The 14,989-nt window shown below is 50.6% G+C and overlaps 1 protein-coding gene across 2 annotated transcripts in view; it reads right to left on the reverse strand.

Moving 5' to 3' along the window:
- Positions 1-14,203, reverse strand: part of timm50 (translocase of inner mitochondrial membrane 50 homolog (S. cerevisiae)) — a 194,079-nt gene extending 179,876 nt beyond the window's left edge. The window contains exons 1-2 of one of the 2 annotated variants that reach the window (XM_072490311.1): positions 13,868-14,203; positions 13,780-13,832 (exon numbers count right to left, since the gene is read on the reverse strand). In XM_072490311.1, coding sequence (XP_072346412.1) covers positions 13,780-13,832; positions 13,868-14,187 — 373 coding nt within the window. In that variant the 5' untranslated portion in view covers positions 14,188-14,203. The other variant, XM_072490312.1, reaches the window with a different exon arrangement.
- Between the last annotated feature and the right edge of the window lie 786 nt (positions 14,204-14,989).

Below are 14,989 nucleotides of genomic sequence, written 5' to 3' on the forward strand. Positions count from 1 at the left end.
GGGAATGGTGGCGAGGGCTCAAAGGCCAACTCCTGCTCTTATTTCTTATGTTGTTATGAATCCAGCCACAACCCATTCCCCCCCATTCACAAGCAGCACCGCCGGTCAACACTACATCTTCCGGGACTGTCCCAAATTCTCAACCAGCTAATCCAGTCAACAGATTCAGTGGGCAAAATGTTCCCACTTTCAATCTCTCGTGTCCCAAGACAACTGCAACATTTACATAGTCCCTCTCATGGCCTGTGGATGTCCCAAAGCGACCTTTACTGCCAATGAAGTACTTGTGCAGCGTGGTCCCCACTTCAGCGGGGGGTACGTGGCAATCAACGGGCACACAGGATCCCACAAGGGATCTTCACGGGAGGCGATGGCGTAGCGGTATTATCACTGGACTGGTAGTCCAGAGACCCAGGGTAATGCTCTGGGAACTCGGGTTCGAATCCCACCACAGCCGATGGAGAAATATGAATTTTTAAAAAATCTGGAATTAGAAGTCGAACGACAGCAGATTTCATTCCTTTCGGAAATCTGCCGTCCTTACCTTAGTCTACAGGGGACTCTCGAATGCCCTCTGAAACGGCCTAGCAAGCAATTTAGCTCAGTTGACCGGACAGCTGGTTTGTGATGCAGCGCGGGTTCAATCCCCGTACCGGCTGAGGTTATTCATGAAGACCCCGCCTTCTCAACCTTGCCCCCTCGCCTGAGGTGTGGTGACCCTCCGGGTTAAATCACCACCAGTCAGCTCTCCCCTCCTCCAAGAGGAAAACAGCCTATGGTCATCTGGGACTGCGGCGACTTTATTTACATGTCCAGGAATATTCAATACCCAGTCCTGCCCTTCTTGGAGTCAAGTTTCTATTATCTCCGCAGCGTCATATTTTCATGTGGTGGCTATGTGCACTTGCAGATCACTGGTCTTATTCACCACACTCTGCGCATACACGCACTGTAACCCTAATTTAGACTTTACTACTTACGTTAAACTCATCAAAAAGCTACCTTTCCCCTACTCTACCACCAACCGTCTCTCCCAGTATTCTGTGCAACTTTGTACTCTTCTCTGATACTACCTCCTGGCTCTCACGTAAGTTAGTTTAAACCCTCCTCCACAGAACGAGCAAATAAAGAAATTGGTCCCAGCTGTCTTTAGGTGCAACAGTCGAGCCTGTACACGGTCATCTTCCCAGAACTGACCCCAATGCCCAGGAATCTAAAGCCTTCCCTCTTGCACCAGCTCTCCAGCCACACGTTCAGCTTAGCTTCCTATTTCCATACTTCCTCCACCTGGGAGCAGGAATGAAGCAGAGACTAATATTTCAGAGGTCCTGCTGGCTAATTTCCTACCTAACTCGATAAATTCTGACTGCAGGACCACATCCCCAATAATAATAATCTTTATTGTCACAAGTAGGCTTACATTAACACTGCAATGACGTTACTGTGAAAAGCCCCTAGTCGCCACATTCCAGCGCCTGTTCGGGTACAGAGGGAGAATTCAGAATGTCCAATTCACCTAACAAGCACGTCTTTCGGGACTTGCGGGGGGAAACCGGAGCGCCCGGAGGAAACTCATGCAGACACGGGAAGAACGTGCAGACTCTGCACAGACAGTGATCCAAGCCGGGAATCGAACCAGGAACCCTGGCGCGGTGAAGCAACAGTGCTGATCACTGTGCCACCGTCCCACCCATGCCGTTGGTACGGATCAGGACCATGACTGTTCAGCCTTCCCCCATTCAGCAACTTCCTTGTCGCCGGTCTGTTCCCCAATCGAGTCCCCAATCATTATCGCTCACCCAATCTTCTTCCTGTCCCCTAGACAGCTGAGCCAGCTGCAGTGCCCTGGACTTCACTCGAGCACCACTTCCCTGGTGAACCAGCTGGAGTGTCATTGACTTCGCTTGGTACATCTTTCCCCAGTAATTAATTTCCTTCCCCCATCACACCTCACGTTTCTGGGGAGAAACATGAAAGCGACATCAAAAATGTCCCAATCCGAAGGACTTCCGGGTGCGGCGATGACCAGCTGAGTCGCACGTTTCGGCAGCTCCCGGTGAAACGGACTTTTGGGCTCTTGATAGGAGCCCCAACGGCAATTTTGACGGCTAAAAACACTGTGCGGTAAACCAGAAGGGAATCCCCCCTGGATACGGATGAAAAAAGGAGGAGAAAGTGGCCGGATTGCAGTGGATCCTTTAGAACAGCGGCAAGGAAGGCAAGCAAAAACCAAGATGGCGTCGGAAGGTGGCAGTTTAACATGGGGCCCTGAACAACAAGAGTTCTTGAAATGCTGTGTGGAAGAGCTCAAAAAGGAAATGAAGAAAGAGATGTTGGCCCCGATACTACAGGCGATCGAAGGGCTAAAGGAGGAACAAAAGACCCAGGAGCGGGAGCTTCGGGTCGTGAAGGCAAAGGCAGCCGAGAATGAGGACGACATACAGGGCCTGGTGGTGAAGACGGAGACGCATGAGGCACATCAGAAACGATGTGTGGAAAGGTTGGAGGCACTGGAGAACAACGCAAGGAGGAACAACCTGAGGATTCTTGGTCTTCCTGAAGGTGTGGAGGGAGCGGACGTCGGGGCATATGTGAGCACGATGCTGCACTCGTTAATGGGAGCGGAGGCCCCGGCGGGTCCGTTGGAGGTGGAGGGAGCATACCGAGTGATGGCACGAGGGCCGAGAGCAGAAGAAATTCCCAGAGCCATAGTGGTGAGATTCCTCCGTTTTAAGGATAGAGAAATGGTCCTTAGATGGGCAAAGAAAACTCGGAGCAGTAAATGGGAGAACGCGGTGATCCGCGTTTATCAAGACTGGAGTGCGGAGGTGGCGAGAAGGAGGGCGAGCTTTAATCGGGCCAAGGCGGTGCTTCATAAAAAGAAGATAAAATTTGGAATGCTGCAACCGGCAAGAATGTGGGTCACATATCGAGGGAGGCACCACTACTTTGAGACGGCGGATGAAGCGTGGACTTTTATTGTGGAAGAAAAACTGGAATGAGCGGGTTATTAAAAAGAACGTTTGAACAAAGTGGTGGGGCGAAGAGGGGGGTTAAAAAGGGGGGAAAGAGTTTTATGTACTAATCCTGCGATGTGGTAACTTTTCTCTCTTCCACAGGTGGTGATGGGGGGAGATGGGGAGGTGGAGGAGATGGGGCGTTGGCCATTGGGGGCGGGGCCAAGGGAGAAGCGCGGGCTTGGTTCCCGCGCTATGATAATCATGGCGGGAATAGAGAAGCAGGAAGGAGGGGGCGTCGCACGGTGCGAGCCGAGGTCACGGGGGGGAAGCCGAGGTCGGCCAGAGTTTGCTGACTTCTGGGAGCAACATGGGGGGAGTAATTACGCTAGCGGGGGATCTAGCGGGGGGGGGTGGGGCAGGTGTTCCATTCGGGGCTAGATGCGAAAAACAGGGGGGTGGCTATATTAGTGGGGAAGCGGGTAATGTTCGAGGCAAAGACTATAGTGGCGGATAACGGGGGCAGATACGTGATGGTGAGTGGCAAACTACAGGGTGAGACGGTGGTTTTGGTAAACGTATATGCCCCGAACTGGGATGATGCCAATTTTATGAGGCGGATGCTAGGACGCATTCCGGACCTAGAGATAGGAAAGCTGATAATGGGGGGAGATTTTAATACGGTGTTGGAACCAGGGCTGGATAGGTCGAAGTCCAGGACTGGAAGGAGGCCGGCAGCAGCCAAGGTACTTAAAGATTTTATGGAGCAGATGGGAGGTGTAGACCCGTGGAGATTTAGCAGACCTAGGAGTAAGGAGTTCTCGTTTTTCTCCTATGTCCATAAAGTCTACTCGTGAATAGACTTTTTTGTGCTGGGAAGGGCGTTGATCCCGAAGGTGAGGGGAACGGAGTATACGGCTATAGCCATTTCGGATCACGCTCCACACTGGGTAGACTTGGAGATAGGGGAGGAAACAGGAGGGCGCCCACCCTGGAGAATGGATATGGGACTAATGGCAGATGAGGGGGTGTGTCTAAGGGTGAGGGGGTGCATTGAAAAGTACTTGGAACTCAATGATAATGGGGAGGTCCAGGTGGGAGTGGTCTGGGAGGCGTTGAAGGCGGTGGTTAGAGGGGAGCTGATATCAATAAGGGCACATAAAGGGAAGCAGGAGAGTAAGGAACGGGAGCGGTTGCTGCAAGAACTTTTGAGGGTGGACAGACAATATGCGGAAGCACCGGAGGAGGGACTGTACAGGGAAAGGCAAAGGCTACATGTAGAATTTGACTTGCTGACTACAGGCACTGCAGAGGCACAATGGAGGAAGGCACAGGGTGTACAGTACGAATATGGGGAGAAGGCGAGCAGGTTGCTGGCACACCAATTGAGGAAAAGGGGAGCAGCGAGGGAAATAGGGGGAGTGAGGGATGAGGAAGGAGAGATGGAGCGGGGAGCAGAGAGAGTGAATGGAGTGTTCAAGACATTTTATAAAAAATTATATGAAGCTCAACCCCCGGATGGGAGGGAGAGAATGATGGGCTTTTTGGATCGGCTGAAATTTCCCAAGGTGGAAGAGCAGGAAAGGGTGGGACTGGGAGCACAGATCGAGGTAGAAGAAGTGGTGAAAGGAATTAGGAGCATGCAGGCGGGAAAGGCCCCGGGACCGGATGGATTCCCAGTCGAATTCTATAGAAAATATATGGACTTGCTCGCCCCGGTATTGACGAGGACCTTTAATGAGGCAAAGGAAAGGGGACAACTGCCCCCGACTATGTCTGAAGCAACGCTATCGCTTCTCTTAAAGAAGGAAAAGGACCCGCTACAATGCGGGTCCTATAGACCTATTTCCCTCCTAAACGTAGATGCCAAGATCCTGGCCAAGGTAATGGCAATGAGAATAGAGGAATGTGTCCCGGGGGTGGTCCACGAGGACCAAACTGGGTTTGTGAAGGGGAGACAGGTGAACACGAATATACGGAGGCTGTTAGGGGTAATGATGATGGCCCCACCAGAGGGGGAAACGGAGATAGTAGTGGCGATGGATGCCGAGAAAGCATTTGATAGAGTGGAGTGGGATTATTTGTGGGAGGTGTTGAGGAGATTTGGTTTTGGAGAGGGGTATGTTAGATGGGTTCAGCTGTTGTATAGGGCCCCGATGGCGAGCGTGGTCACGAATGGACGGGGATCTGCATATTTTCGGCTCCATAGAGGGACAAGGCAGGGATGCCCTCTGTCCCCATTATTGTTTGCACTGGCGATTGAGCCCCTGGCGATAGCGTTGAGGGGTTCCAAGAAGTGGAGGGGAGTACTTAGAGGAGGAGAAGAACACCGGGTATCTTTGTATGCGGACGATTTGCTACTATACGTGGCAGACCCGGCGGAGGGGATGCCAGAAATAATGCGGATACTTGGGGAGTTTGGGGATTTTTCAGGGTATAAATTGAACATGGGGAAAAATGAGTTGTTTGTGGTGCATCCAGGGGAGCAGAGTAGAGAAACAGAGGACCTACCGTTGAGGAAGGTAACAGGGGACTTTCGTTACCTGGGGATCCAGATAGCCAAGAATTGGGGCACATTGCATAGGTTAAATTTAACGCGGTTGGTGGAACAAATGGAGGAGGATTTCAAGAGATGGGATATGGTATCCCTGTCACTGGCAGGGAGGGTGCAGGCGGTTAAGATGGTGGTCCTCCCGAGATTCCTCTTTGTGTTTCAGTGCCTCCCGGTGGTGATCACGAAGGCTTTTTTTAAAAGGATTGAAAAGAGCATCATGGGTTTTGTGTGGGCCGGGAAGACCCCGAGAGTGAGGAAGGGATTCTTACAGCGTAGCAGGGATAGGGGGAGGCTGGCACTACCGAGCCTAAGTGAGTATTATTGGGCCGCTAATATTTCAATGGTGAGTAAGTGGATGGGAGAGGAGGAGGGAGCGGCGTGGAAGAGATTAGAGAGGGCGTCCTGTAGGGGGACTAGCCTACAGGCTATGGTGACAGCCCCATTGCCGTTCTCACCGAGGAACTACACCACAAGCCCGGTGGTGGTGGCTACACTGAAGATTTGGGGACAGTGGAGACGGCATAGGGGAAAGACTGGAGCCTTGGGGGGGTCCCCGATAAGAAACAACCATAGGTTTGCCCCGGGGGGAATGGATGGGGGATATGGAATGTGGCAAAGAGCAGGAATAACGCAACTGAAAGATCTGTTTGTGGATGGGAAGTTCGCGAGTCTGGGAGCGCTGACCGAGAAATATGGGTTGCCCCAAGGGAATGCATTCAGGTATATGCAACTGAGGGCTTTTGCGAGGCAACAGGTGAGGGAATTCCCGCAGCTCCCGACACAAGAGGTGCAGGACAGAGTGATCTCAAAGACATGGGTGGGGGATGGTAAGGTGTCAGATATATATAGGGAAATGAGGGACGAAGGGGAGACTATGGGAGATGAGCTAAAAGGGAAATGGGAAGAAGAGCTGGGGGAGGAGATCGAGGAGGGGCTGTGGGCAGATGCCCTAAGCAGGGTAAACTCGTCGTCCTTGTGTGCCAGGCTAAGCCTGATTCAGTTTAAGGTATTACACAGGGCGCATATGACTGGAGCACGGCTCAGTAAATTTGTTGGGGTGGAGGATAGGTGTGCGAGGTGCTCGAGAAGCCCAGCGAATCATACCCATATGTTTTGGTCATGCCCGGCACTACAGGGGTTTTGGATGGGGGTGACAAAGGTGCTTTCAAAAGTAGTGGGGGTCCGGGTCGAACCAAGCTGGGGGTTGGCTATATTTGGGGTTGCACAAGAGCCGGGAGTGCAGGAGGCGAGAGAGGCCGATGTTTTGGCCTTTGCGTCCCTAGTAGCCTGGCGCAGGATATTGTTAATGTGGAAAGAAGCCAAGCCCCCGGGGGTGGAGACCTGGATAAATGACATGGCAGGGTTTATAAAGCTAGAGCGGATTAAGTTTGTTCTAAGGGGGTCGGCTCAAGGGTTCACCAGGCGGTGGCAACCGTTCGTCGAATACCTCGCAGAAAGATAGATGGAATGGAAAAAAGAAGGCAGCAGCAGCAGCCCAGGATCCGGGGGGGGGGGGGGGGGGGGGGGGGGGGGGGGAACCAGAAGGACTCTCAGGGTTGTTAATATATACTGTATAATATGTATAGGTCGTTGCGACAGATAATTATATATTGGACTGTTAAATTATATTTTTGGAGAGTGTTACTTGTGATAAGGCAGTTGCCAATTAGGGTTAGTTTTCATTTTTGTTATTTATTATTTATTCATTTTTTGTTTATAAAATAGGTCATTGTTATTTGTGTTGTTATAATATTGTGTAAAGGATGCACAATGTACTGTGTTGGTTGACCAAAAATTTTCAATAAAATATTTATTAAAAAAAAAATGTCCCAATCCAAATCAGCAAGCTTCACTTGTGGCGAAGGAAGACTCAACTGAAATACAAGCAGTAAATGTAGGGAATGTGCACAGTACCAAGTCTTACAACACCAGGTTAAAGTCCAACAGGTTTGTTTCAATATCACTAGCTTTCGGAGCGCTGCTCCTTTGAATGTGCCACTGGTCAATCAGGAACTGACCGAAAGGCAGCTCAATATTTCAAGTCGGATCCTGGAGGTTATGGAAGGCAGGGTAAAGTCCTTTCTGATGGGAGGTCTCACCCAACAGGGCAACCTACCCAGCCTCTTTCAAACAACCTGCTTGCACAGTCCTATCTTTTGCGCCATTGCTGGCGACCGACCTACAATGTAATTAAACGCACACAGAACACTAGCAACCTGGTCCCTCTTTTGCACGTCACCTTGAGCCACCCATTTCCACAAATCATTCCGCTGCCCTCACACCAAATCTGGAACTGGTACAGCGACAGCCAATGAACTGCATGCAGAGCCACATAAGCATGCAAAGTGCTTAGGGTGTCTGGGCAGACTCTCTGTGCAGACAGTGGACATGGGTGGGGGAAATCGAAAACCGAGGTCGCATAAAAAAGATAGTCACGAAGCCCAACCATCTTCAGCTGCTTCATCAACAGCCTTCCTTCAGTCATAAGGTCAGATGTGGAGATGTTCATTCAGCATCACCCCGTTGGACACTGAAGCAGTCCAGGTCCAAATGCTGCAGGACCTGGGCAATATCCAGGCCTGGGCAAGTCTTGGTCACAAGTGCCAGACAATGGAACACAAGTTCCCGACAATGACCATCTCCAATAGGAGAGAATCTAACCTTTTCCCCTCGACATTCAATGGCATTTTTCTAATGCGCTCATAGGATGTGGCCGTCGCTGGGCTGGGCCGGCATTTGTTGCCCATCCCTAATTGACCTTGAACGGAGTGATTTAATAGGCCATTTCAGAGGGCATCGCTGAAACCCCTATCAACATCTTGGGGGGGGGGGGGGGGGGGTTTACCACTAACCAGAAACTGAACTGGAAATGCCATACAAATACTACAAGAGCAGATCGGAGGCTGGGAATTCTGTGGAAAGTAACTCACCTCCTGACACCCCAAAGCCAAGTCAGGAGTGTGATGGAATACTCTCCACTTGCCTGGGTGAGCGCAGCTCCAGCAACATTCAAGAAGTTTGACACCATCCAGGATGATTGGTACCCAAATAGGCCCTCCAACACTGACAAACAGTGACAGCTGTACGTGCCATCTAAAAGATGCACTGCAGTAACTCACCAAGGTTCCTTAGACAGCACCTTCCAAACCCACGACCTCTCCCACGTAGAAGGACAAGGGCGGCAGATACCTGGAACTCCATCACGTGGAGGTTCCCCTCCAAGTCACTCACCGTCCTGACTTGGAAATGTATCAACGTTCCTTTACTGTCATTGGGTCAACATCCTGGAATTCCTTCCCTAAAGGCACGGTGGGTGTACCTACAACACACGGACTGCGGCGGCTCAAGAAGGCAGCTCACCACCACCTTCTCAAGGGGCAATTAGGGAGGGGCAATAAATGCTGGGCCCTGCCAATGAAGCCACATCACTTTGAACGAATAATAAAAATATACATATAATAAATCCAATATGGAATTCAGGCGAAACTCAACCCAGAGAGGGACGGAATCCAAGTTCACGTTGGAAAAGAGACGGACAAATTGCAGAGGCTGGGCCCTGGTAATGAAGAAGCTCAAAAACTACGACGGAATGGTTAACTGCATCGGGACGAGCAGTGGTAATGCAGACCATCCGAGTTCCAAGCAATGGGTGAGCTGCCGAGGATACAATTTTGGAACAGTTGGAAGTTTATAGATGATTTATTGCATGTTACAGAAATCAGAGATTTGTTTAAATAGAAGGGAATGTGTTTATTTTTAAAGAGCCAACTGATTCTGAAAACGAAAGATTTTACAGCTGTACTACACAACAAATAAATAGTACATTGCTAGTACAGAACTTGGAATACTGCTGAAAAGAGAAACATGTTGTCAAAGCTTTTCGTCTTGCACTCATCAGGACAAACGTAACCAAATTTCAAACAATGACAATACACAGTGCAGGAGGAAAGAGTGCTGATTGGTTCACAAGTCGACTCAGATTGGCTGAGGTGTTGGCAAAGAGGAAGTAAAATTCAAAATAACGCACACGGGTTGAACATATTCCCCTGGTTTGCAGAAAACGCATTGCTGCATATGGATAGACATCACTTCATCAGCCACTCATGAGTGCAACTGATTGCCTCAAATTGGTTGTAGGTGTGATTAGCCCACTGAGGATTGTTCAGCAAAGGCTGCCCAATCACAAAAACACATCAAACAGTATACGTTCTGGTTTGCTTTTTGCAAATGCAGCTGTGAGCTATTTTTGTGACTTATCAAAGAACTTGGGGAGCCTAGAGTGCACTACTATTTTCTCCATGGCAATATCTCAGCCAATCAGCACCCTTTTTTCCCGTATTATAAATTGCGGCGATTCTTCAAACTTTGGCATTCTTGCGTATGTCCTGATGAGATGACCGGAGTGGGTCGGATCTCAAACAACGATGAGTCAGAGTACAGGCAGGAGATAGAGAACTTAGTGGCAAGGTGTAACGAAAACAATCTTTCCCTCAATGTCAGCAAAACTAAGGAGCTGGTCATTTACTTCAGGTATCGAGAAATTTGGGAGACATTTAAAATTCAGCAAAGGGGTCAAAGGATTTAATAGAATATGAGTAAGCTTGCAGAAAACAGAAAAAAAACTGACTGCAAAAGCTTCTATAGATACATGAAGAGAAAGAGACTGGTGAAGGCAAATGTAGGTCCCTTACAAGTGAATTCATAATGGGCAACAAAAGGATGGCAGATCAGTATAACATACTTTGGATCTGTCTTCACTGAGGAGGACAAACAGCCTTTCAGAAATACGAGGGGACAGAGGGTCTGGCATGAAGGAGGAACAGAAGGTAATCCTTATTCGTCAGGAAATTGTATTGGGGAAATTAATGGGATTAAAACCCGATAAGTCCCCAGGGCCTGATGCTCTGCGCCTCAGAGTACGTAAGGAAGTGGCCCTAGAAATAGTGGACGTATTGGTGATCATTTTCCAGCATTCTATAGACTCTGGAAGAGTTTCAATGGATTGGAGGGTAGCTAATGCAACCCTTTTTTAAAAAGGAGAGAGAGAGAAAACGGGGAATTATAGACCGGTTAGCCTGACATCGGTGGTGGGGAAAATGCTGGAGTCAATTATTAAGGATGAAATAACTGAGCATTGGGAAAGCGGAGACAGGATTGGTCCAAGTCAGCGTGGATTCACTAATGGGAAATCATGCTTGACAAACCTTCTGGAATTTTTTCAGGGTGTGACCAGTAGAGTGGACAAGGGTGAACCAGTAGATGTCTGGTGTTTGGACATTCAAAAGGCTTTTGACCAGGTCCCACACAAGCGATTAGTGAGCAAAATTAAAGCTCATGGAATTTGGGGGTAATGTGTTGACGTGGATAGAGAACTGGTTGGCAGACAGGAAGCAGAGTGGGAATAAATGGGCCCTTTTCAGAATGACAGGCAGTGACTAGTGCGGTACCGCAGATGCTGGGACCTCAGCTGTTCACAATATACATTAGTGATTTGGACGAAGGAATTGCATGCAATATCTCCATTTTGCAGACGACACTAAGCTGGGTGGCAGTGTGTGCTGTGAGGAGGATGCAAAGAGGCTGCAGAGTGACTTGGGCAGGCTGGCTGAGTGGGCAAATACTTGGCAAACGCAATATAATGTGGGTAAATGTGAGGTTGTCCACTTTGGTGGCAAAAACTGGAACACAGGTTATCTGAATGATGGCAGTTTAGGAAAAGAGGAAGTGCAACAAGGCCTTGGTGTCATGGTGAACAGTCACTGAAGGTTGGCATGCAGGTATAGCAGGCAGTGAGGAAAGCTAATGGTATGCTGGCCTTCAGAGTGAGAGGATTTGAGTATAGAAGTAGGATGTCTTGCTGCAGTTATATAGTGCCTTGGTGAAGCCACACCTGGAGTATTGTGTGCAGTTTTTCATAGAATTTACAGTGCAGAAGGAGGCCATTCAGCCCATCGAGTCTGCACCGGCTCTTGGAAAGAGCACCCCACCCAAGGTCAACACCTCCACCCCCACAACCCGGTAACCCCACCCAACACTAAGGGCAATTTTGGACACTAAGGGCAATTTATCATGGCCAATCCACCTAACCTGCACACCTTTGGACTGTGGGAGGAAACCGGAGCACCCAGAGGAAACCCACGCACACACGGGGAGGATGTTCAGACTCCGCTCAGACAGTGACCCAAGCCGGAATCGAACCTGGGACCCTGGAGCTGTGAAGCAGTTGTGCTATCCACAACGCTACCGTGCTGCCCTTTTGGTCTCCTTGTTTGAGGAAGGACATTCTTGCGATTGAGTGCGTCCAGCGAAGTTTCACCAGACAAATTCCCGAGATGGCAGGACTGACATATGAAGAAAAACTGGCTCGACTGGGCTCGTACTCACTGGAGTTTAGAAGAATGAGGGGGGATCTCATTGAAACATAAAATCCTGATGGGACTGGACAGTCTAGATGTGGAAAGAATGTTCCCCATGTGAATAATAACAATCTTTATTGTCACAAGTGGGCTTGCATTAACACTGCAATGAAGTTACTGTGAAAAGCCCCTAGTCGCCACATTCCGGCGCCTGTTCGGGTACACAGAGGGAGAATTCAGAATGTCCAAATTACCTAACAGCATGTCTTTCAGGATTTGTGGGAGGAAACCCACGCAGACAAGGGGAGAATGTGCAGACTCCGTACAGACAGTGACCCAGGGGGAATCGAACCTGGGACCCTGGCGCTGTGAAGCAATAGTGCTAACCAGTGTGCTACAGTGGCGCGGTGAAATTTAGAACTAGAGGTCACAGCCTAAGAATAATGGTAAGCCATTCAGGACTGAGATGAGGAAGAAATTCTCTACCACAGAAAGCAGTTAGGGCCGGTTCGTTGGATATATTCAATAGAGAGCTGGACGTGGCCCTTGGTGCTAAAGGGATCAAGGGGTATGGAGAGAAAGCGGGAGTGGGATCCTGAATTTGCCTGATCATATTGAATGGTGGTGCAGGGTCGAAGGGCCTACTCTGCACCTATTTTATGTTTCTATGTACTGTCTGCATCAATGGTGCCGAGGTGGAGATGGTTGACAGCTTCAAATTCCTAGGTGTGCCCATCACAACAATGTCTCCTAGTCCACCCATGTAAACGCCACAATCAAGAAAGCACAACAGCGCTTATACTTCCTCAGGAAACTAAGGAAATTTAGCATGCCCACATTGACTCTTACCAATTTTTACAGATGCACCATCCTATCTGGCTGCATCACAGCTTGATATGGCAACTGCTCAACCCAAGGCCGTAAGTAACTTGAGAGTCGTGAACACAGCCCAGTCCATCACACGAACCAGCCTCCCATTCATTGACTCTATCTACACCTCCCGCTGCCTTGGGAAAGCGGGCAGCCTAATCAAAGACCCCTCCCACCTAGGTTACTCTCTCTTCCAACCTCTTCCATCGGGCAGGAGATGCAAAAGTCTGAGATCACGCACCAACAGATTCAAAAACAGCTTCTTCCCCGTTGTTACCAGACTCCTGAATGATCCTCTTATGGACTGAACGGATCTCTTCATACATCTTCTCTACTGAGTAGCACTACACACTCCGTATGCTTCACCCGATGTTTGTGTCTATGTATTTACAATGTGTATTTATCGAATGTTCTATGTTTTTCATGTATGGCACAATCTGTCTGGACTGTACGCAGAACAATAGTTTTCAATGTACCTCGGTACACGTGACAATAAATTTAATTCTTTAAAAATAAACTCAAAGTACACAATTCTATTTTTTCCAATTAAGGGGCAATTTAGCACGGCCAATCCGCCCAACCCTGCACATCTTGGGGTTGTGGGGGTGAGACCCATACAGACACAAGGAGAATGTGCAAAACTCCACACGGACGGTGACTCGGGGCCGGCACCGCGAGGCGTGCCGATCTAAATCTGTGCGCAGGTGCAAAAAAAAACCTTTGTCCCTCGCCTTTGGCAACATTCGAGCCGGCCGCTGCACCCGTTCATCCAGGCATAGATCGTGGGTCGACAGCGGCGCAGTCGCAATAGGCAGCTTGGGGGTGGGGGGCCTCTCGCTGGAGGTGGGTGGAAGGGTACACGGCGGCGAAAGCGGGCCCCAGGAAGCCACGTCACAGCGCCACAGGATGGTCGGGACCCGCAACTGCAGCGTGACTGTTGACATAGGAAAATTGAATGGGGAGTTCTGAGAATGGAGGAAAGGGGGGGGTGGAAAGGGAAGTTTTCTTTTGGGGGGGGGGGGTATTTTCCCCACACACTCACCGAAGACGTAGACCACCCCGAAGGCGCTGCCAGCCCCCAGCAGCCCCGCGAGCCTCAGGACCATTTTCTTGGCGTACGCCCCGCGAGCCTCAGGACCATTTTCTTGGCGTACGCCGCGCTCTGCTTGCGTTTGCCCTCCTGCTCGGCGCCCGCCTCGCCGCTCCCGGCGCCCGACTCCCCGCCGCCGCCGTCCTCCCGGGCCCGTTCCCGCTGCCGCAGCTTCTCCTGCAGGATGGCCTGGGCCAGCCCGCCTGCCCCGGCTCCCCCTCCACCGCCGCTCCGCTCGGCCGACAGCCGCCGCCGCACCACCGCCGGGACCTGCCCGGGCCCGGAGCCCCGCCACATCCTCCCGCCGCCGCACAGGCCGAGGGCCCAGCGGCCACCCGCGCGGCCCAGCGACGCCGCCATCTTGCTGCCGCTCAACCTAACCCGCCGCTGAGCGACGTGCGGGGCGGCCAATCGGCAAGCGGGGAGGCCGAGGTCTGGCCAATCGGAGCCGCCAGAAGGTGAAGGGTCCCGCCCCCTCCAGGGTAGCCAGCAAGCTAGGTTGCTCCGAAGCACTGACCCTCCCCCGGCACGGGGGCCGCGGAGGGACAAACCAGCCTGAGAGCAGAACGCGTAAACTCAATTCAAAACCCCCTCAACACTGGCTGCAAGAGGAGGAACATTAACCAAGGTCATTTGAGTTTTAAATTTTAAAAAGTCACAAAACACACTTTTTGAGTACCCAATTATCGTTTTCCAATTAAGGGGCAATTTAGCGTGGCCAATCCACCTACCCTGCACATCAGCACAGTGGTTAGCACTGCTGCTTCACAGCACCAGGGTCCCAGGTTCGATTCCCAACTTGGGTCACTATCTGTGCGGAGTCTGCACGTTATCCCCGTGTCTGGGTGGGTTTCCTCCGGGTGCTCCGGTTTCCTCCCCAAAGTCCCGAAAGACGTGCTGCTAGGTCATTTGGATATTCTGAATTCTCCCTCTGTGTACCCGAACAGGCGCCGGAATGTGGCGACTAGGGGCTTTTCACAGTAACTTCATTGCAGTGTTAATGGAAGCCGACTTGTGACAATAAAGAATATTATTATCTTTGGGTTGTGGGGGTGAGAATGCAAACACGGGGAGAATGTGCAAACTCCACATGGACAGTGGCCCGGGGCCAGGATCAAACCCGGGTCCTCAGCACCGTGAGGCAGTAGTACTAACCACTGTA

This window comes from Scyliorhinus torazame, chromosome 25, assembly GCF_047496885.1.
Source record: "Scyliorhinus torazame isolate Kashiwa2021f chromosome 25, sScyTor2.1, whole genome shotgun sequence".
NCBI lineage: Eukaryota > Metazoa > Chordata > Chondrichthyes > Carcharhiniformes > Scyliorhinidae > Scyliorhinus > Scyliorhinus torazame.